General features: G+C 57.9%; 1 protein-coding gene across 3 annotated transcripts; it reads left to right on the top strand.

The window, feature by feature from the left end:
- Positions 1-7,128: 7,128 nt before the first annotated feature.
- LOC115914242 (transducin-like enhancer protein 2) lies at positions 7,129-21,635 on the top strand. Of its 3 annotated transcripts, XM_030966660.1 has the most exons (20): positions 7,129-7,243; positions 7,328-7,413; positions 7,981-8,044; positions 9,103-9,147; positions 10,802-10,864; positions 11,083-11,157; positions 11,841-12,024; positions 14,034-14,050; positions 14,958-15,050; positions 15,324-15,368; positions 16,434-16,565; positions 17,534-17,675; positions 18,260-18,402; positions 18,729-18,805; positions 19,546-19,795; positions 19,995-20,242; positions 20,474-20,621; positions 20,706-20,856; positions 20,971-21,047; positions 21,130-21,635. In XM_030966660.1, exons 1-20 carry the CDS (start codon positions 7,220-7,222, stop codon positions 21,235-21,237), a joined length of 2,172 nt encoding a protein of 723 aa, XP_030822520.1. In that variant the 5' UTR covers positions 7,129-7,219; the 3' UTR covers positions 21,238-21,635. The 3 variants fall into 3 exon arrangements, 2 of the variants coding, with proteins under 2 accessions (XP_030822520.1, XP_030822519.1); XR_004061419.1 differs by having other exon boundaries at positions 7,214-7,413; positions 20,478-20,621; XM_030966659.1 differs by having other exon boundaries at positions 7,214-7,413.
- The last annotated feature ends 512 nt before the right edge of the window (positions 21,636-22,147 follow it).

Genomic DNA, 22,147 nt, shown 5'->3' with positions numbered 1-22,147 from the left:
GCAGGGCCCTGGTGACCCGTGCTGGGTGGCAGCTTGCCAAGGCCTGTCCCCAAGGGCGGGTGGCAGGGCCTGGGGGTGTCCCCAGCGCCATCCCCAGCTGCTGCACAGCGATGCAAGCGCCATAGCATTACCCGTGTGGCCAGTCGTGCTGTCCCTGTGCCCAGCCTGCCTTCCCTGTCCCTCCTCCCCCTCACAGAGCAGACTCTGCCTGCTCTGGGGCCACTTGGCCCCCTGGCTTCCCAGCTCCTCGGTGCCATGTGGCCCCATCCCTCCACCTGCTGCTCCCCCCCTCGGTATTTAAAGATTGCCCCTTGATCCTAACGGTTCTGCACAACTCCCTGCTAGGATCCCTGGCCCAGAACAATCTCCTCCCTCCTTCCCCCAGGTGCTCTTGGTCTCGTGTCCCCCACGCCCCTCCTGCACTAATACCAGGCCTAATAACAGCCTTGCTGTTCTGCATGTACCTGTTCTCAACCAGCTCTGGCTGCCAGGGGCTTCACCCTGGGCTGGAGGGGGGTCCAGGTGGGCTGGGCAGAGGGGCCAGGCAGACCAAGAGCCTTCCCCAGCCTCCCCCTCCCTGTGCCCCTGCCCTGTGTAGAGGATACAGCAGCTTTCTCTGTTCTTATCTCCGTGCGCTAGCGTGTCTTCTTAAAAAACAAAAATGGTAAAAAAAAAAATAATAAATAATAATCTGGTGTTTGTATATAGTTCTTTAGAAAGATCTTGTTTTGCTTTTTGTGTTTAATCACTTGACCTATAATAAGAGGAACTGAAAATGCTGTATCAAGGACGTACAAGCTGTGCCTTTCAAATAAAGAAATAAGAAGGTTGGTTAAAACCGTGACTTGCTGCTGCTTTCTTGTTGCCTTTGGGATGACTTTAAAATACTTCCCTGTGCCTCCTGTCCCTTCAGAATCAGCTGGGAGAACTGAGTTTTCCTGGTGTGAGAAGTGTCTGGAGGTGCAGCTCTCCTTCCTTCAGGTGCTAGCAAATCCCAGATTATTCTTTTCCTGTTGGATGTGCTGCTCTCCCTCCCTGGAGGTTTCTTTGGGAGCAGGGTTAACATTCACACCTCTGCCTCTGGCTTCTCTTGTAGGGGCTGATGGAACGGGGCAGTCCCTGTGGCTGGTTAAAACCATGACTGTGACTTGCTGCTGCTTTCTTGTTGCTTTTGGGATGACTTTAAAATACTTCCCTGTGCCTCCTGTCCCTTCAGAATCAGCAGGGGAGAAGTGAGTTTTCCTGGTGTGAGAAGTGTCTGGAGGTGCAGGTCTCTTTCCTTCAGGTGCTAGCAAATCCCAGATTATTCCTTCCCCGTTGGATGTGCTGCTCTCCCTCCCTGGAGGTTTCTCAGAGCCAGGACGAGCAGGGTTAGCATTCACAACTCTGCCTTCTAGGGGCTGGTGGGATGGGGCTGTGGCCTTTGTGGCTCTGGGACACCCCTGCAGAGGTGAGGGCTGTGCCACAGCTGCGATCTGCTGGAACCAGGGCCAGGAGGATGCTCAGGCAAAGCCAGAACAAACGAGCTCAAGGTGCAAAGTGGTGGGTTGTGAAAAGGGAGCGAGGATTCTCCAGAAGAAAAGCAAGGAGCAAAGTGCCCCCGAGGTCTATCAGCTCTGTGCTGCTTTGGTAACACATGTGGAGGTCCCTGGGGCTGCCACAGGTCTGCTCTGCGTGTGCATAATTCATTTTTCCTCTGGGCACAGAGGATAAGCTTCTTCTGTGGCTCTCAGGCCCCTCTGGAAAATCCGGCCCGCGGTGCCCTGGGGCTGAGATTGCTGTAATGGAATTGGCTGTCGATAATTAGAGCTGTCCTCTGGCTTCAGAGCCTGCTCCACCCTGATAACATCTTCCCCTCTGCTATCTCTTAGGCCAGTTGGAGTGGGAAAATTTCCTTCCTCTGGGGAGGAATCCGTGCTGGGGGAGTCCTGGTGCTCCCAGCACCGAGGCGTGCAGGGGCTGGTGGGTTACAGAGCCTGTGGGCAGCACCAGGGCTTGGCAGTGCTGCTGTTCCCTGCTTGCTCAGCCCCATGTGGGCTGGGCACAGCTGGGGCAGGGTGCCCAGAGCAGGAGCCAGGATCTGTGCAGGAGCATGGCTGTGGTGGTGGCCACTGAGTTTTAGCTGGTGGCTCAGGCTCTGCAGGGGGGTCTCTGCCCTGTCCCCTCCCAAACTGAGCACCTGCTGCTCCCTGGGGCAGAGCTGGAGTGCAGAACCCATGGGGAGAGCACAGGGGGCTGCCCTGAGCCCAGTGCCAGGGCGGCTGCAGCAAGAGCAGACCTGTCCAATCCCTGGCACTGCCTGGGTGCTCCCGTTCTGAAGCTTCTGGAACTCTGCCCATCCCACCCCACGGTCCTGCAGCTGCTCTGGGGTCTCTGCTGACACCCAGCAGTGTTGGAAATAGATCTGTGGGAAATGTGTAAAACTTACAGAAATCAAAAAACAGAAAGCCAAAAAAAAAGCTTATAGTGTATTGTAATTAGGAAATAGCTTCTGATTGTGATTGTGTGAATTGTAACACCTGTATTGTCTCAACCTTCAAATGAGACTGAAAATGAAATAAAATTAAAGTTTTTAAAGCATCTTTCAGTTACCCCATCTGAGTCAGAAAAGAACATAGCCCAGGGAGCTTCCCCAGGGCTTCCACCTCCTCCTCACTGGCTCAGACTCAGCCCAGGGTGAGGGGATACTCCACTCCTGCTGGATATGCAAGGAAGGAGGATTTAGGAGAAGTTATCCTCTCTTCTTGATGAACTGAGAATTGATTATCTGAACAGTAGCGATGGACTGAGAGTTGGTTATCTGAGGGGTGGTAACTGAATTGACAATCCAAGGTTTTGTCTTACTGTGATGTATTAGAAATTTCGTGGGGGGGAGGAGGGAGGAATGTTTTTAGAAGGTTTTAATTCTGAGTTCTGTGTGTGTTTCTTTTTACATAGAGGTGTTACTTAATAATTTTTTTATTATATATTATATTAAAAGAAAATTATATACTAAAACTATACTAAAGAATAGAAGAAAAGATTTCATTAGAAGACTTAAAAAGAAGAGAAAATAATGATAATAAAATCTTGTCACTGCTCACAGCCTCGACACAGGTGGCTGTCATTGGTCATCAAGTACAAACAATTTCACAGGTAAACAATTCTCTAAATCACATTCCAAAGCAGCAAAACGTGGAGAAGCTGAAGCTTCCCAGCTTCTCAAGAGAAAAGATCCTAATGAAAGGATTTTTCAGAAAATATGTCTGTGACATCCTCCCTTCCACCTGCCTGGCACTGGAGGCTCAAACCCAGCCTCCTTCCTCCATGCAGGGAGCAGCTGGGAATTTTTCACTGGATTTCACCTCTTTGGGTCCTTCCTGCAGGACAGAACCCCCAGTGGGAGGTTCTGGCACTTCCCCCTGTGGCTGCCACACTCCTCATTTTCAGCTCTGCCTGAAACAATGGCAAGGGAATGCTGGAGGAGCAGGGCTCCCTTCCCAGCTCCTGGTAATGCAGGAATGCCGAGCTCTTCCTGGCTGCAGCAGCAGCAGCAGCAGATAAAAGCTAAAGGAGGCATCAATAATTAAAAACCACTCAGAGCTGGTAAGTGCAAACAGGAGCCAGCACAGGGATCGAAGGCAGAGAGCAGAGCTGGGCTGCTCTGAGGGCTCCCACTGCTCCTCTGCAGCCCCTGGAACCAGGGACACCTGCAGGGGACACTTGGAGGAGACACCTGTCCCCAAGGGCTCAGGGACATGTGGCTTTGGAGAGCGGACACTGAGGGTTTGGGGATGAGGAGCTGCAGTTTGGTCCTGGAACTGGAGCTCAGGGACCTGGGGAATATTAATTTCCAGCACAGCTTTGGCTTGGATCTCACTGGTTTGCTGCCAGAGCCTTTCCTCAGTTCCCCTTCCCATCTCACGCTCATTCCAGGACTGACTCCAGCCAGGATGAGGTCCCTGCCTGTGCCAGCTGCCCTGGGAGATTCACATTGGCTGAGGGTGCCAGGAACCACTCTCTGCTGAGTTCATTCAAGTAGGCAAGCTGAAAATGGGATGGTTTGGTGAGCCACAGCCACCCTTGGTGTCTCTGCAGAACGAGGTGGGCACAGCTGCCCTGTGCCAGGCTGGCATTCAGGGAAGAGCTGCAAGACAAAATCCCTGGGGAAATTCCAGCAGCAGCAACCTCTCCTGCTGGGATCCAGTCTCAGACGGAGCTCCTGGCTGTCCCTGCGTTGGTTTGATTTCTCTGCTGCTGTTCAGAGCATTTCCCTCTTGATCCCAGCATGGATTTCAAACGCTTTCATCCCTTGGGGCTCTTCCAGGCTCTGCCACCACCAGGCACGAGCTGTGGCTGAGCATCCTGCAGAGGTGACAGCCAGCTCTGGGCTGTGGCCACTGCCCAGCACGGTCCCTGTGAAAAATGTGCATTTTATGACTGGCTTTTCGCAAATATTAAAATTAATATTACATGTGTTGTGTTAGAAAGTGATGCTGTATTAAGTTCTCTTAAGTAGTGTGGTCAAAATGTAGTTTTGGGTTATAAAAAATGTTAAAATAGAAACGATGCTTTGTAGGATACTTTTTTTAAAGAAAGGACAAGCACTGAGATGGCAGCCACAGGACACCTGAATCTTTCAGAGAAAGAGAATTTATTGCTCCATTATCAGGAGAAATGAACTTCTTCCCACATCGAAGGTGCTGTTGGGATTCAGAGGAAGAAGCTGACAATGACCAGACAGAATCCTGTGTTTGAATGGAATTGATGCATCATGTATGAGGTGTATGAATATGCAACAGGTTCTTGTTTTTAAGGGTTAATCCTCTGTTAACTGTGTCCTTTTTCGGGCTCGTGCCGCTCAGAAAAAGGTACCCGGACTGTCCATAACTCTTTGTTTGTATTGTCTCATATTGTCCTAATTCAAATCGTCCAAGTTATTATTACTCTAATTATATTACTATTTTTATAACCATTTTATTACTATGAAACTTTTAAAATTTTAAAAACAACTGATTGGCGTTTTTCACAGCCCCCACGCCTGGGACAGCAGCAGGACCATCTCCTCTTGCTGCTGGGCATGCCAAGGGTTAAGTGCCGCTGTTTTCTCCCATCCAAACACAAATTAATCTCTGGGTTACAGGCTGTGCTGCTCCAGGGCTCATGTCAATCACTGCTGGAGGCTGATCAAGACACGTGTGACACCCGTCACTCCACCAGGTTTACCTGTGTCACTCTCCTGAGGCAGGAGCACAGAGATTGCCCAAGGAAAACTGGCGATTTTCAGAAAGGAGTTTTGAAAAATGCTGCAAAACATCTCCCTCCAGTCTATCCTTCCCCTTGAAACACGATCTGAAATGTTTCCAGCCTTTGAAAATACACTTTAAAAAAAAAAACCCTCAACTCTCCCAATAAGGCAACAGAGAGAAGGGGGGGGGACGGAACCTTCAAAACTTTACATTTGGATTAAAATATGCAGATATATGATGTAAACACAGAAAACATCTACGTGACCGAATAGAAGGGAGAGTTTTGGAGGGTTTGAAGCTGGTGTCCATCTCTGAGTCAGTGGATCAGTGAACACCTGTGGCCAGGGAAAGGTAAAGGGGAAACTGCTGGGGCTGGGCTGGTGGATGGATAGATGGACGGACGGACGGACGGACGGACGGATGGATGGATGGATGGATGGACGGACGGGCGGATGCCATGGGGGCAAAAAGAAGGAGAGCCTCCAGTGCCCAGCACCTTGTCCCTGCCAGCATGCAGCACGTAAATAACACAATGAATAAAATATCAGGATGAAATGTGAGGCATTAAATATTTAACCTCGCGCCTGCCTGCGCAGCGCCCAGGTACAGCTGGGTCCTGCAATATTTAAAGGTTGCTCCTCACTCGCTTTTACCGACCCCGACCGCGGTCACTTCACGGCAGCCGCGGCTGGCGGGGTCTCAGGGGACCGGGAAGGGGCTCTCGGTGGGTTCCCCGGGCGGAGCAGCCCTGCGGAGCCCGAGCCCGGCGGCTCCGTGTCCGCCCGGCCCGCCCGCCTCAGCCGCCGCCTCAGCCGCCCCACGTTACTTTGAGTGGCAGCTGGCGGCAGCCGCAAGGCCTCGTGGGCCGCGCAGTCCGCCTACCCGTGCTGCCCGCGGCGGGAGTCCCGCCTGCTGGCGGCGCTGGGCCGAGCCCCGCGGTAGAGCCGGTCTGGGCCTCTCCCCGGGCCCGCGGCGGCGGCAGGGACCGCACGGACCGGCCCGGGGCGCCGCCGCCGTGAGGGCGTAGCCAAGGGCTGACTACAACTCCCAGCGTGCCCCGCGGCGCCTCCTCGGGGGGCTCCGGCCGCCTGCTCACTTCTCATTGGTGGATCCTCTTTCTTGCGTCACGAGCCCATGTGGGAACCGCGGAGGGCGATTGGCTGGCTCTCCTGCAGCGGCAGCCAATGGCTGGTGCGAGCGCCGCCGCTGCGGGCTGCGGGGCCGGTTAAGGTGGAGCGGGCTGCGGGGACGGGATGGGGCAGTCCCGCCGTACCCGCCCCTCCCGGTGGGGCTGCCCCGGGCATACTGAGGGCGGGTCCCCAGGGACCCGGGCCCCACTGTGTACGGGAGTTCGCTGCCCTGGGGTCCCCGGCCCGGCGGGCACTGTCCGGCTGTACTCGTTTGTGATGTCCGACCCCGGGCGCTGCCCTGCCGCTGGCCGGTGCCGCCTCCTCCCGCAGCGTCGGGGGCGGTGGCAGCGCCCGGCATCACTCCCCGGAGACCGGGCTGCCTCGGGGACGGGGGAAGCTCCGCACCGCGCTGGGGGACACGAGCGTGGCGTGTCCGGGAGAAGCGCCCGGTGAGCCCCGGGCCGGGGTGGCCGTGCGGGCAAGCGGCTCCGTTCGGGACAGCAGCAGCGACTCCAGGGCCGGTGCCTTCCCCGAGCTCCCCTCGATCTCCGGTACCGCCGCGTTCGCTCGGCGCCTCAGCGGGCGCGGAAGCTCCGGTGTCCCGAGCCCCGCGGGACCGCGCCTCCTTAAGTGGGCGCGGGGCGCGCGGGGCCGAGCGGCCGCCCCCCCGCCCCCGCCGCACCGGGGCCGCCTCAGCCCCGCCCCGGCCCCGGGAACGAGACCCCGGGAGCGCCGCCCGAGCCGCTCGGGCAGACCCCGGCTCCCCGCCGAGCCCCGGCACCCCCGGGCCCCGGGGGAGGAGCGGGCAGCAGCGCCCCGGGAGCGGCGGGGCCGCGCCGCGAGCCCTCAGGGGCGCTCAGGATGTTCCCTCAGGGACGGCACCCGGTAAGCGCCGCGGGGGCGGCGGGGCCGGGCCGGGCCGCGGGGCCGAGCCGCAGCCTCCACAGCCGGGCTGTCTCTCCGCCGCAGCCCGGGCAGCCCTTCAAGTTCTCGGTGCTGGAAATCTGCGAGCGAATCAAGGAGGAGTTTCAGTTCCTGCAGGCGCAGTACCACAGGTGGGACCGGGGCCGGGCTGGGCTGAGTGCCGTGGGGTAACGGGGGAAGGAGGAGGTGGAGCGCTCCTTCAGGAGCACAGTCTGGTCTCTAAGGAGGGAGTGAAGCCATCAGAGCTGGCCAGGAACAGCTTTGGGGCCAGAGCTGCTGCTCTGCTGGTGGGACCCAACCTTGAGTCCTGGGAGGATCAGATTTAGGAGCAGGCTCTGGAGGGGTGGATGGTGATGACAGAGCCCTCGTCCGTGCAGAAGGAGCCTGGGGAAAGAGGAAGAGGAGGGAGGTTTGGGCTGGGGGACAGCGTGAAAGCAACAACTGGGGAGCCAGGTCTTGAGCGGGGGTCCCAAGGGGAGGATCAGCCGAATTTCCTCTGGCTGAGCTGGGTGTAGGGGCAGGGAGGGCACAGAGCTCTGGGTGGGTGCTACAGGTGTGTGACAGCCCTGCAGGTGCCCCAGGGTGTGTGTGTGACAGCCCTGCAGCCCCAGGAGCACACAGGAGATGTGCTGAGCTTGCCCCAGGGACGGGGCAGGAGCTGCAGGTCCGTGAATGAAAGCCCTGGCTCCCCTTTGCAGCCTGAAGCTGGAGTGTGAGAAGCTGGTGAGCGAGAAGACAGAGATGCAGAGACATTATGTCATGGTGAGCTGTCCCCCTGCTCCTCCTGAAGGGCTGTCCCCCCTGGGCTGCTGCCCTCACACACATCTGGCTGCTGGGGCTCCTCTCAGCCCTGCCCAGTGCTCACCTTGGGGCTGGGGACATGTGAGGGAGGAAGGAGTTAATCACCATTTCTAGCAACGCTGGCTCTTGGTGCTCAGTGCTGCTTGAGCCCGGGAATCCTGCCATAGGTTTTGTCTCTCTTTTTTTTTTAACCTTTTTCTATCTGGCCTTGTAAGAGAGCCCCCAGCTCCTCCCTCTCTCTCTCTCCCGAGGGGTGGATATTTAAGAACTGATGCTCCAAGGCTGGTGGTTTGGGTGGAAGGGGAAGGAGCAGGGCAGGAGCCCTCCACAGGTGCCAATGAAGGGTTAACTGGCCCCAGGACAGACTGTCCATCACTCAGAGCCTGCCAGGAGCTGCTGGGAGGAAGAGGATGGGGGGACAGCAGAGCAGTTCCTTCTCCTTCATCACCTGACCTTATGGGCCCCTCTGGGAAAAGGGGGAATCCAAGTGACACCATCCAAGAGGCAAAAAGACGTGAATTTGGGCAAAGCCCATCCCGGGGGTGAACACAGCCCAGCCTGTGAGGCTGGGTGTTGATATTGCAGGGCATGTTCCTCTCACCCGTCAGCTGGGATCCCTCCCCACATCCTGGAGGCTCACAGGGATTTCCAGAAGTGCTTTCCTGCCTTTGGAACAGGCTTTGCTGGTGGAAAGCAGGAAAGCTCTGGAGCCCTTTTCTGCCCAGGTGTGGGGGATTGGGGTCAGAGTCAGTGGTGGCTGCTGAGGGTGAAACCTGGAGCAGGTTCCAAGAGCCAGGACAGGATCTGGGGGGGGGGGGCAGCAGGACTGGCTTCCCCTGGCTTAAACAAATTGCAGGTGCAAACAGCTGTGCCTGCTCCCTGCCTTGTCCCAGGCTCCTGGCACAGTGTCCCAGCCATTCCTCGTGGGCTGCAGCCAGCCAAACCCCAGGCTGGTCCTGGCCAGCTGCTCTGGACAGCTCCTAACCAGGCTGTGCTGTGCTTTTTGCTTCTCCTCTCAGTACTACGAGATGTCCTACGGCCTGAACATTGAAATGCACAAGCAGGTAAGTGCAGGGGGGCTGGGACAGCAGCAGGGGAGGGTGGGGAAGAGGCTGAGGTTGGAGACTTCGTTGGAAAATGATCTCCCTTGAGCCCTGTAGCTCTAATGGCTCTAAGTGACACAGGGACTGGCTTGCAGAGGGATGCAGCCGTTGTCAGGATGTGTTATTGAGTTCCCCATCCCAAAGAGAAGCACTCAGAGCCCTGCTGTGAGCCCTGGTGCCTCCCTGCAGTGCTTCCCTGGGGCCCCACTTGAAGGAGGGACTGGAGGAAACAGCAGGAGCTATAGCCCAGAGGCAAATGGATTGTCTTTCTTCTCTTTTTTTTTTTTTCTTAATCCCCTTTTCCTTTCCCAAAGCCAGAGGAGTGTTTTCACCCTTCCCTGGTTCCCCTTTTGTTCCAGCCTTAATTTGCTTTCCCTCTTCAGATTTATCAATCTAGTCATCATGGGCTCTCTGCCAGGGAAATTAGTTTGGACCAATGCCTGACAAAGTGGCAAGTCAACTGCCATATCCCTCCAGCTGGCTCAGCCCCTCCGAGTTTGCTCCTTTTGTTAGCAGGGAGCCTGATGGGGACCACATTCCTGCCACCCTTACACACCCCAAAATCCAGTGGGAATTGGGAGCCGGGGGTGGCCCAAGCCAGGTGGGGTTGGGGACTCTGCCCACGAGGTGGTGGCCAAGGGGTGAGGAGTGGGAGCCTGGGCAGGAGGGGTCTCAGTGGCTGGGAGAGCAGCTGGGAGCTGCAGGTGAGCACGGGGTGCTGCTGGCTGCGGGGCACGGCAGGGAAATGTTCCCTTTGTTCTCCCTTGGCTCCCAGCCCGCTTTGACCTCTGCAGCACCGGCGGGGATTGTCAGAAACCTGAGCTGATAAAACCCTTCAGAGCAGCCAGCCCCGGGCTGGATTTACAGCAGGGGGGTGGGCAATTTTCCCCAGGAAATGTGGGGTTTTCTCTTGGAGAGGCTGGGCTGGAAGTCGCAGCCTCTTTCCTCGGAAGTACTGCTTGCCCTGCTGTGGGTTTGTCTGCAACCACAGAGCCTGTCCTCAGAGGATGCACCGGGTTTTCTGCATTCCCCCGTGGGCAGGGGCAGCTCTGGGGGTGCTTTGTGCCTCTGAAGGAGCAGGGGGAGCTGTCCCAGGCCTTGATGGGGCTGGGAGTGGAGTCCCTGCTCTGGGTCAGGGCAGGTACAACCAGCAGAGCCTTGAGGGATTTGCTGGTGCCATTCCAACAGGGCTGACTCTGTGCAGTTCTGCATCCTGCTTGCTCTGCCTGGCTTTGAGCTGGATGCTTGGGAAGGGAAGGCACAGAGAGGGCTCACTGCCAGCGCCTGTGGCTCGGCTCCCCTCTGTCCCTGCCCGCAAAGCCAGGATGGGTTTGGGCTGAGCAGAGCCAGCTGGGCTGCAAGGACTGACAGCTTGGAGCTTGCCTTGGCCTGGGGCCACGCAGGGATTGAGGCGTGGGGTCCCTCCCCTGTGCCTGGCAGCCCTGGGCAGAGCCCTCCCCTGGCAGCAGCTCGGGAAATCCCAGCAGGGATGCAGAGGCAGCAGAGAATTTCCGTGGGTGGGGAGAGTTTCACTCCTCTGCAGAGTGGGGGACAGGATGGGGCTCAGAGCCCTCCATCCGCGGTAATACCTGCTGATTCCTGCTTCCTCCTTCAGGCAGAGATTGTCAAGAGGCTGAGTGCCATTTGTGCCCAGATTATTCCCTTTCTGGCACAGGAGGTAAGGAGGAGGCAGGGGGTCAGATTGCTCTGGCTTCTTGGGAAGGGACAAATCAAAGTCCAGCCTGTGAACCACAGGAGGTTTTGGGGAAGAAAACGTCATGCCTGGGCTGGAGGGGAGGGAGAAGGGGCTGTGCAGGGAAGGGTGGGGCAATGTGGAGCCAAATGCTCCCTCGGGGCAGGAGCAGGGTGTGAGCACCCCGTGCTTTTCCTCCCCAGCACCAGCAGCAGGTCCTGCAGGCAGTGGAACGGGCCAAGCAGGTGACGATGGGTGAGCTCAACAGCATCGTCGGGGTGAGTTGCACTGCCTGGATGGGGGCAAAGACTCTTCCCTGCCTGGGGGTTTGGGACCTGCAGTGATGGGGGAAATTTTTACTATTTTGACACACCCATTTTCTTACTATTTTGACATAGCCATTTTTTACTATTTAAGGGTTTTTACCAGTTTGATACACCCATTTTTTACTATTTAAGGGGTTTACTCTTTTATGTACCCATTTTTTACTATTTAAGGGTTTTTACTCTTTTATGTACCCATTTTTTACTATTTAAGGGTTTTTACTAATTTGACACACCCATTTTTTACTATTTTAAGCGTTTTTACTATTTTAATACACTCATTGTGGTGAAGGGATTTGCCACAGTGTCCTGAAGGTGTTGGGTGCCCTGTGGGACAGCCATGGCCTGGGGTCGTGTCTGCAGGGAGGGACTCAAGGGTTTAAGAGGCAGTGGAGGAAAACAAAGTCCAGAGGGAGAATAAAAGAGGCTGTGCCGAGCCTGCTGAACCCAGACAGCCCCAGGGGAAGGGGCAGGGGTGTGACCCAGCCTGTGCAGCCCCCAGAGCTCTGCTGCCCCCTCCCCATCCCTTTCTCATCCCATGAGCTCAGCATCGCAGCCCGCGGGGAGGGCAGGGGAAGGGAGGGCCGGGCCATGGCTGCCTCCTCCACATCCAGGACCATTTGCTCTTTCTCTTTCAGCAGCAGCAGCTTCAGCAGCTCTCCCAGCACGCATCCCCCCTCCCGCTGGCACCCCACCCCTCCAGCACGCAGCCCCCCAGCCTGAGCGGGGCCAGCTCGGGGCTCCTGGCCCTCTCCGGGGCACTGATGGCTCAGGTTCAGCTGGCCAAGGAGCACAGAGTGGCCCAGGATGGGGAGAACAGAGGTAAGGGGAAGAAGCACGGCGGGGTTAACCCTTGAAAGGCTGGGATGCTGTGCAGGGATGCTGCTCTGCTTCTTTGCTGAGGTTCCTGGCTGGTGCATCCCCGGGGATGGCGAATTCATGGAATGGAATGCCTGCAGCCTCAGGAGGCTGGCTGTGTTTGCGACTGCTCTGCAGTGATGCTGTGTGTGCAGCCCTGGCCCTGGGCAAGTGTTTGTGCGCGCACACGGCTCTCCGTGCTCCCCTGGGTGTTTCCAGTGCATGAGGCAACTGGGAGATCCCCACCACAAAAAAATCCTCTCTTTTTACACCAAGATCTGATACTTAAAGATGAGACTTTTAAGAAGAATACTGTTACAAGCCCCTGGTAGAAACTGTGACAGCCACAAGCCTGGGGCAAGGAATTCAGGAAGCAGAGCCTCACTGGGTGTGTTGTGCCGTGTAAATGACACTAATTCCTAGTCCAGATGGGCGCCTCCTCCTGTCAGGATCAGCGAGTGCCTTCCAAACATCATCAATATTTAATCATCATTAAATCAGTGCTCTGAATGCTGCTGGCAGGCCTGGGCCAAATGAGTAACTGTGCCCAGCTCTGCTCGTGGCCTGTTGCACAAAGGAGGAGCTGCTCTGAGCTCAAGTCACCTTTTCAGAGTGCAGGCATGGAGTGGTTGTGCTGAGAGGAGGCTGGGACAAGGAGGGAGGCTCTGTGGGCTAGGAACAGGCAGCCAGATTTAGCAGGAGTGATGTTTCCCTGCACACTCCCCTGGGGAAGGTGCTGACTGAAATGCACTTGGGTCAGGACCCAAGAGCAGCAGCAAAGCCAGGCACTGGGTGGGGTTTGCTGCAGGTTCTCATGGTCTGGCTTGGCCTGCAGGATTTCAAGGTGGTGAAAAGAGCAGCAGGAAGCTGTCGGTGGCAGCTCTGCCCCCCCTGCACACAGCTGTCTGCAGCTCAAATCCTGCCCGTGTTTCTTTAAGGATGGCTTCCACAAAGGAGGAAAACAAAGTCCAGAGAGAGAGAGAATAAAAGCAGGCTGTGCTGTGCTGAGCCTGCTTAACCCTCAGAGCCCAGGCAGCCAGAACTTCTCTCAGCCTGGGTGTCTGGCTCTGGTGAGGGCCATTCCTTATTAAAAAAAAAAAAAAAAAAAAAAAAAAAAAAGTTGAAATGCTCCATCTGTCTGGGGTTAATCCTCAGTGCTCTGCCATGGTTAGCCAGAGCTGGTGTGAGTCAAGCTGAGCCAGGGGTGCACAGGGCTGATGGCAGGCATCTGGTCCCACTCCAGACCACGGCCTTGGAGCAGTGCCTACAGGAATCCCTCAGCTTCCCATCCCTGCCTGCCTCTTGTTGCCAGCAGGGACCTGGACTTGTTCTCTCTAAATGCTGGTGGATCTTTAGGAGCAAAAATCAGCCAGGGAAGGTTGCTGAAGGCCAGCCCACATCCCTGTGCTTGGATTTGCAGTAAATGTGTTCCCTGTGCTTGGATTTGCAGTAAATGCCTGGCACTCCTTCCCTGGGCTCAGGGAAGTGGACCTGCTTTGCTGTGCATGTCCAAAAAGCCTCAGAGAGTTTCCAAGCAGGGCTTTTAGGCATGGCTTCCTAAGGAAATGGGATGGGTGTGATTCAGGGGATCTCAGCTGGCCAGCTCTCCCCTCCTGGGGCCTTTGGATTTGTTTTCATGTCTAGGGAAGGGATTTCAGAGCTGGGATAAGCTCTTGGAAGGAGATTGGGTGGGTAGAGATTCCCCTGTTTCCCTGAGGAGCACCAAAGTGCTGACCTCCCTTTAGATAGCACAAAATCCACACTTCAGGTGGGCAAAGTGGGAAATCAGGTGTGATTTTTTTTGTTTGTTTGTTTTCTAAACCTGTGTCCTGCTGCTTCCTGGTTTGCCCTGCTGTGCCCCTCCTTCCTGCCTGGGTATGAGGGGCACAGGCTTGGCATTAACAACCTTCCCTGTCCTCCCCTCTGCTCTGCCATGGACCTGGGATGTTCTCCCTGCTGCTGCCTGCGTCCAGAGCTCACCCCAAGCAGGGTAAGTTGTGAGCTCAGCTGGCCCTGATGGCATCTCCAGTGTGCTCCAAGCTGGCCACTGGCTCCTGGGAGGGATGGGGCTGCTGGGCGAGCTTTGCTGGCCTGGGTGGGCTGTGTTTGCATCAGGGTTTTGTAACTGAAGCTTCTGGGCCACCTCAATTCAGTCTTTGCTGATGCAAGGAGCTAAAGATCAAGGGCTGCTCCCAAAATAACCAGCTCTGTCCTTTTCAAGGAGTTTCCAGTTTAGAAATCGTTCTGAGCAGGTCTCAGAGCTCTCAGCCCCTCTGCAGTCCTTGGCTGCCCCCTCCCTTTTAGGCTCCCCCCAATGCCAGAGCTGTGACTCCCTTCCCAAGCTCTACAGTAGCCCTGCAGAATCCAGGGTCCAGGCAGGGGAAGGAAGGGTTAATGATCTCTGTTGGGGAATTGCAGGCATTGATCTGTAGGAGAGGAGGAAGGAGAGGAGGTGTCTGTGATGCCATCACTGCCCAGGCACCCAGGAGCAGTCAGCTGCAGGGAACCCTGCCATGGGGCATCTCTGTCACCTTCTGGCTGCATTGTCACCAGTGTGGGGATGCCAGGGCACGTGTGACACCCCTGCAGCTGCCAGCAGCACCTGGGGGAGGGCTCTTCTTTCTGCTCAGCCCCACTCTGCTTCCAAAACCTCGTGGCAGGGTTGAGTTGAAGCAAACACAGCTCCAGTGGGGATTTTGTGCTCCACCCTGGCTCGTTGTCTCTGCAGGGCTGTATCTCCCTTGCTTGGCTCAGGGTTTTGGAGTCCTTCCCAGCATACAGGGAGATGCTTTGGCACGATGAAGTGGTCATGGAGCAGGGCCTGGCCCCACTGAGAGCTGAGGGGTGGCTGCCTGCCCTGCCAGTGGCTCTCACACCTTCCTCTCCCTCTGCCTCAGAGCGTTTCTTCTTCCCCCGCCGAGAGCATGCCGGATGAGGAGCGCACGGGGCTGAAGAGGAAGAGGGAGGAAAAGGAGCTGCCTGGGCATTCTGTGAGTGCCCCAGGGGCTGGGGCTGGGCAGCCCTGTGCCCACCCTGCTGCCCAGGGCTGCTGTGCTGGGAGCAAGAACAAAGCAAATGAGGAGCCCCAGGGAGGCCCCTCAGCCCGAGGCTGGGTCACTGCCAGCAGGACGTGGCTGGTGTTGGTCCAGGGAGGGATGTCCAGGAGAAAATGGGTCACTCTGGGGTCCTGGGGCAGAACACAGAGCCTGCTCCAGCATCTCCCTGTCCTGACTGAGCCCTTCTGGGTTTCTCCCTCCTCACAGGACAGCGATGGGGACAAGAGTGACTACAACCTGGTGGTGGATGAGGTAAGCCCCTGGAGCCTGGCAAGGCATCCTGCTCCAGCTGCAGTGGTTGGGTTTAGGACTCTGGTTCCCCAGCTTTGGGGTTCTTTAGGCTGCAGCTCGTTGCTGCTGGGCAGCAGTGGCCAGCCAGGACATGTGCCAGCCCTGCTCCAGTGCGTTGTGCCAGCCAAGACTGATTCCACTCCCACTGCTCTGGGAAGGCTGTGCCAGCCAGGGCTCAGCTTTGCCAGCCACAGGCTTGGCTCTGCTTCACAATCCCCTTTCAGGCCCTCTGCTGCAGCATCCCATATGGGGAGGCTGATAAGCTGGGATGAGAGCTCCATGGAGCTGGGCTTGCTGCTGGCAGCTCCTGTGGGTGGAGGTGGCAGGAGCCTCATGGCACACCCTGGCCCTGCCAGCCCCAGGCCTGGAGCCCCTTCCTGCCCTGTCTGGCCCTGGAGCAGCCTCAACTTTAACTCACCTCACTGAATTCCAGTCTTCTGCAAAGGAGCTGCCACATGCTTCTGGTAGAGCCTTTCCTGACTGAGGCACACCTGGCAGAACTTGATCCCAGCCACCACTGTTCTTGGTAGAGATGTTTTTGGGGGATGTGCTTATTCCCTTCTTAGAAGACAGAGGGGAAAGAAAGATATGAGGTCTTTTTGTGCCACTTCCTAAGAAAATATAAGCCCTGAAAGGAAGATCAGGAGGAATTTCTGCAGCAAATGAGGCTTATGAAAGCTGCTCATTGTGCTGATAAAAAGTCACAGACCTGGTTGAATGGGAGTGCAAGAGCTGAGGGGTGGCCTTGCCTCTGAAATGGCAGCCCTGTCTCAGCTCCTCGTGTGTGCTGATTCCCATCCCTCCTTGTGAAGGCATCCCTGGCCACCAGTGTCCTCTGAACCTGCTGTCACCTCTCATTTTATCCAAAGAGAAAAACCGAGGCTGTTTCTGATCCAGGGAAGCAGAACGCGCACGGATGCTCCTCATTCAGACCGAGGGCACTGGTGGGCTGGTGGTGGCTCCCCAGGGACCCTGCCCTCCTACTCAGAGGGGTTCCTGCTTCCCACAGCGCTGTTCTCTCCCCAGGACCCGCCCTCGGAGCCCGGCAGCCCCGGCCGCCCGCCCAGCCTCCCGTCCCGCCGGGAGCTGCCCGGGAGCCCCGCGTCCGTCGGCTCCAGCGGGAGCACCGCGCCCGGCCAGCCCCGGGAGCAGAGCCCGGTGAGGAGCCCCGGGGCTGGGGGTGGGCTGTGGGGCCAGCAGCGTGGCCGGGGATTTCTCTCTCTGGCCAGTCTGAAATGCCATATACAGCCGGACAGGAATGCCAGGGGTTTTGCCCATTGGGGACAGATCCGTGCCCTCGGGGCAGGGTGAGTGCTGCTGGGCAGAGCACAGCTCTGCTGTGTTCTCCACCCGCCTGCCTGCAGGATTCCCCAGAGCTGCTCACAGCAATTGATTTTTCTTTTTTTTTTTTTTTTTGCTGCTTCTGTGTGCTTTTTTTTTTTCTTCTTCCTTGCCAAGCACCAGTCCAGCACTCAGATTGAAACATCAGCATGTGGGAAGGGGGAGGGATGTTTCTGCCACTCCTTGGCCTCCCAGCCACCGCAGGGACCAAGTGATATGTCCCCCCATCTGGGGTCAGGAGCCAGCTGGGGGCTGTGGGCAGCAGCAAGCAGCAGCTCCCCAGCACAATCGGATTAGAGCAGACAAAGCGCCCTGAGCAATCTGCCAGCACAGCACGTAGCTTTTCTCTGTTATTAATTTTTTTTTTTCCTCCTTTGCTGGTGTCGACAAAATCCCCAGACAGAAAAAAAAAAAAAGCAGAAGAAATAGGAGAGGCAGAGGAAAAAAACCAAGGAATGAAATAACTGTGGGGATTGGAGAGGCTGATTCATGCCAGGTTGGGGATGGGGGTGTCCCCTCCATGCAGGAGGAGTTTTGCTTGAGGGAGCAGCAGATGGGTCCAGTGCAGGGTTGGGGCAGTTTGGGGTGACCCAAAGCTTGCATGGGGCATTTGCAGCTGTGGGGACAGAGGGGACATGCAAGGGGAAGAGGAGAAGAGAGGGGACCTGGATGGCAGGTCCTTGTGCAGCTCCATCCAGGAGCTCCTTCCACCCTGCAAGGTGGAGGCTGCTGGCCCAGGCTCTGCTCCCACAGCTGAAGCTGCTCTTCTTCCCTCTACTGCACAGACCCACTCAGTGGCCAGCGCTGCCACCTCCAAGCCCTCCTCTTCCTCACCACCCCGTGACTCCCTCACGCCTGGCCCCGGACCCAGCTCGGCCATCGCGCTCCGGCCACCCCCGGCCAAGGCACCCAGCACCGACAGCATCAGTGAGTGACAGGGACAGCATGGGGGGTCAGTGAGTGTCCATGGGGGTCAGTGAGTGTCCAGGGGTGTCACTGAGTGTCCAGGACAACATGGAGGGTGTCAGTGTGTCCAGGGGTGTCACTGAGTGTCAGGGACAGCACGGGGGGTGTCACTGTCCAGGACAGCATGGGGGAGAGTGGTCAGTGAGTGTCCAGGGGTGACACTGAGTGTCCAGGACAGCACAGGGCCTGCTCTGCTCTGCTCTGGTGGGATGGGATGGAGGGATTCAGGACCCTGTCTGCCACCAGCAGAGCTGGCAGGGCCATTGTGCTCCACAAGATCAGAGCTATGAACCATGGCCAAGAGGACCCCCTCTGCCATTGCCGCACACCTGCTGGGCTCAGAGCTGCCAAGGATGGTGGTTGGGGTAGAGCAGGGGTTTTATCTCTTTTTCTCTGTTGAATTGTCATTTTGGTGGGGCTGCACGAAGCTGGGTGCTTTAGGGCTTGGCTGTGGGGGTTAGAGGGGGTGGCTGTGCAGTCACCAGGTGTCCCCCCCTCTCCCCCGGGTGACGCCAGGGCCAAGCCACGGCTCTCTCCTCGTGCAGCTCTCCGCAGCCCCCTGAGCTCCTCCAGCCCCTTCACGTCCTGCCTGGCCATGGTGCCCCACGCCACCCCCAGCCTCTGCATGGGCATCCACCTGTCAGTGCCCCAGGCCAGCAGCACGCTGCTCCACGGCCGCTCACCCGTGGTGAGTCACTGAGGGAGGGAGGCTGGGTGTGCTGGCTCTGCTGCCTGTCCCCTGGGCACCATCTGGGGCTTCAGCTGGGCTTGCAGCCATAGGAAGGGCTCCCTTGCGCAGGTGGTGGGGCTGGTGGAATCTTCAGAGAAGCCTCTGCTGGTTCCACTGGTGTTTGTGGGAACCCATTTTGGCTTTTGTCACTGCATGGGAGGACACAGTGAGCAGGGAGCTTGCATAGAGCCAGGCTGGGCTGGTCCCAGGGTGTGCAGGGAAAGGCCAGAGCGCAGTTTTGGTGTCCTCTGCTCTGCTCCTCATGTGCCCTTTGCTTTGTGCAGGTGGCCTTTGAGTCTCACCCTCACCTGAGGGCCTCCACCCTCTCCTCTTCACTCCCCACCGTCCCTGGAGGGAAACCGTAAGTGGCTGCAGGGAGGGTGGGGACAAGGGGCTGAGGTGGGTGCTGGCAGCGTCTCCTTCCCAAGGACTCACCCAGGGCAGGGCTGGGCTGAGGGGGAGCTGCTCTCCAATCCTGAGTCCAGAGATGCCATTTCATTCCTGGCAGCTGGAGCTGGGTAATTAAACCTCTCATTAGCCAGGGCATAATGAGCACCTTCCACCTTTTGGCTTGGGCACCTTCCACCTTGGCCTGAGCGTGGCTAACAGAGATCACCTCCTGCCCTCGGGCATCACACAGGGGTTGTTCAGGCTTCTCCTCTGCTCCCTTCCAGTGCCTTCTCCTTCCATGACCTCTGACTCAAAACCAGGCTGGATGGGGGCTATGCTGGAGGACGGGATGTGGTGGCTTCTGGGGGGGAATTTGGGCTCTGTGCACAAGCTGCAGGCAGCAGGGAGCACAGCCTGGGGGAAAGCTGGGCTGTGGGTGTTGTGTGCCCAGCTGGCATCGCTGGGTGTGTTCTGTTCATGGCTCTGACTCCAGACTGTGCTGCCTGTGTTGAACCTGTGTGGCACCAGCCCCTGTCCATGCAGGATCCTGCTTTGCTCCCTTCCACTACCTTCTCCTTCCATGTCCTGACTCCAAACCATACTGCCTGTTGGTGCCACGTGCCCCATGGTGGTGCCGGTTGGACCCATGTGGCAGCAGCCCTTGCCCACGCAGGATCCTGCTCTGTTTCTCAGTGCTCTGCTCCCTTGCAGTGCCTACTCGTTCCACGTCAGTGCAGACGGGCAGATGCAGCCGGTGCCTTTCCCCCCCGACGCCCTGCTGGGCTCCGGCATCCCCCGGCACGCGCGGCAGCTGCACACCCTGAGCCACGGCGAGGTGGTCTGTGCTGTCACCATCAGCAACTCCACCAGACACGTCTACACCGGGGGCAAGGGCTGCGTCAAGGTCTGGGACGTGGGGCAGCCGGGCACCAAGACGGCTGTGGCTCAGCTGGACTGCCTGGTGAGGATGAGGAGGAGGAGGAGGAGGAGCAGAAAAGCCTTTGGCTGGGGCTGGCAAGGGGAATGTGGCCCTGCTGCAGTGGAGGGGACAGAGGGGCCTTTCCCAGCTGCAGTGGGAGAAGGAGAAGTGTCTCCTGCAAGGCCCTGTGTGCTCACCATGTCCTCCTTGCCTTGCCCTGCTGCCTGTCACCCCCGTTCAGAACCGTGACAACTACATCCGCTCCTGCAAGCTGCTCCCCGACGGCCGCAGCCTGATCGTGGGGGGGGAGGCCAGCACCCTGTCCATCTGGGACCTGGCAGCCCCCACGCCCCGCATCAAGGCTGAGCTCACCTCCTCTGCCCCCGCCTGCTACGCCCTGGCCATCAGCCCTGACGCCAAAGTCTGCTTCTCCTGCTGCAGCGACGGCAACATCGTGGTGTGGGACCTGCAGAACCAGACCCTGGTCAGGTGAGTTTGGGGCAGGGGCTGCAGGGCAGGACTGCTGGGGACTCCTCGGGCCAGGCACCCCTCAGTCCCTGCAGCATGTCCCTGCCTGCCCCTGTGTGTAACCCTGGCCATGGGACAGTGCCTGTCCTTGCACTCCTCACTGCTGGCTGCTGCCCTGCCCACGCTCCATGCTGCAGGTGCTGCCTGCCCTGCCAGCTGTGCCCTCTCCCTCTCCATCCCCCTGTTTCCCAGGCAGTTTCAAGGCCACACGGATGGTGCCAGCTGCATTGACATCTCTAACTATGGCACCAGGCTGTGGACAGGGGGGCTGGACAACACCGTGCGCTGCTGGGACCTGCGGGAGGGCCGGCAGCTGCAGCAGCACGACTTCAGCTCCCAGGTAGGGCTGGAGCCCTCTGGCAGCACCCTGGGGCCAGCTGGCACCTGCTGCTGGGCCACCGTGTGAGCCTGTGTGTCCCCTCAGATCTTCTCCCTGGGCTACTGCCCCATGGGAGAGTGGCTGGCCGTGGGCATGGAGAGCAGCAACGTGGAGATCCTGCACGTCACCAAACCCGACAAGTACCAGCTGCACCTCCACGAGAGCTGTGTCCTCTCTCTCAAATTCGCCTCCTGTGGTAGGCAAGGGCCCTTTGTTCTGCCTGGGCTGTGGATAGCGTCAGATTTATCCCTGTGGTTTATCCCCTGAATGGTGTCCCAGCTGCTGACACCCACTTTGTCTCCTGTCCCAGGGAAGTGGTTTGTGAGCACGGGGAAGGACAACCTGCTCAATGCCTGGAGGGCACCCTATGGAGCCAGCATCTTCCAGGTGGGCTGAGGAATCTGTGCAGGGTGATTGTGGTGGCTCCAGGTACCAGCCCTGCTCTCACCTCCTGCCCTCTCACTCACAGTCTAAGGAGTCCTCGTCAGTCCTGAGCTGTGACATCTCTGTCAATGACAAGTTCATCGTTACGGGCTCTGGTGACAAGAAGGCCACTGTGTATGAGGTGGTTTACTGACTCCTGTCACCATCAGGAATGAGGACACACCTTGCCCAAAGCCACCATGGCTCACAGAGGCCTCCAGTGCTGGACCTGCCCTCCTGCAACTCTCTCTCCTCTTCCACTGCTTTCTACACCAAACCCAGGCTCCAGCCCCATCCTCCTGCCCTGGTTCCTGCAGGAGGTGAGGGCTGGGTGTAGCCTGGCATCCCCTGAGCCTGGACAAGGGCCGGGCTGGACATCCTGGGTTCTGTCTGTCCTTCAGGCTGGCTGCACAGGGAGCTGGACAAAGCCTGAGAGCGTGTGTCTCCTGAATTACTGCTACTGACTTAACAGCACCCATTTTCTGCTGCAGAAACAGCTGTAAATTATCAGTAAAGAAATGTATTTATGTTTTCAATCCCTTACTAATAAAAATGAACAAAAGAAGGGCTGGGTCGGTTCTGAGCAGGGACCTTGCCAGCCAGTGCTGCCAGCTGTGCCAAGGGCTGGGCTCTGAAGGGTGTCCTGGGGGGCTGCTTTTGGCCAGCAGCACAGGGGAGGATGCTCCCAGCGTGGCCTGCCACGGCAGCCCCAGCTCCAGCAGCGCTCTGTGGTGCCTGTGGTGAGCTGTGGCTGGGGGCAGGAGCCCAGAGCAGCTGCCCCACCGCAGCCCTTGGCAGCCCCGGGCTCCTGGGAGCAGCCCTGCTTGCCCACGGCAGTGCTGGCAGGCAGCCAGACCGATAAGGCAGGCGCTGAGTGCTCACGTCTCATTTCCTTCACAAACCACTTCCTCCAGGGCTGGCCTCTCCTCTCCCCCGCACCCACAGAGCCCGAGGCTGCTCCACTGGGGCATGGCAGAGCCAGCACCACGCTGTGCCCACGCTGCTGCTCTTGCTCCCCAGCAGGGCCAGCGATGGGCTCTGCCCACTGAGGAGCCCCCTGGGAC

The sequence above is a fragment of the Camarhynchus parvulus genome, chromosome 28 (assembly GCF_901933205.1).
Source record: "Camarhynchus parvulus chromosome 28, STF_HiC, whole genome shotgun sequence".
NCBI classification, from domain to species: Eukaryota; Metazoa; Chordata; class Aves; order Passeriformes; family Thraupidae; genus Camarhynchus; species Camarhynchus parvulus.
Note: the sequence above shows the minus strand (reverse complement) of the source record. Positions and strands in the feature narration are given on the sequence as shown.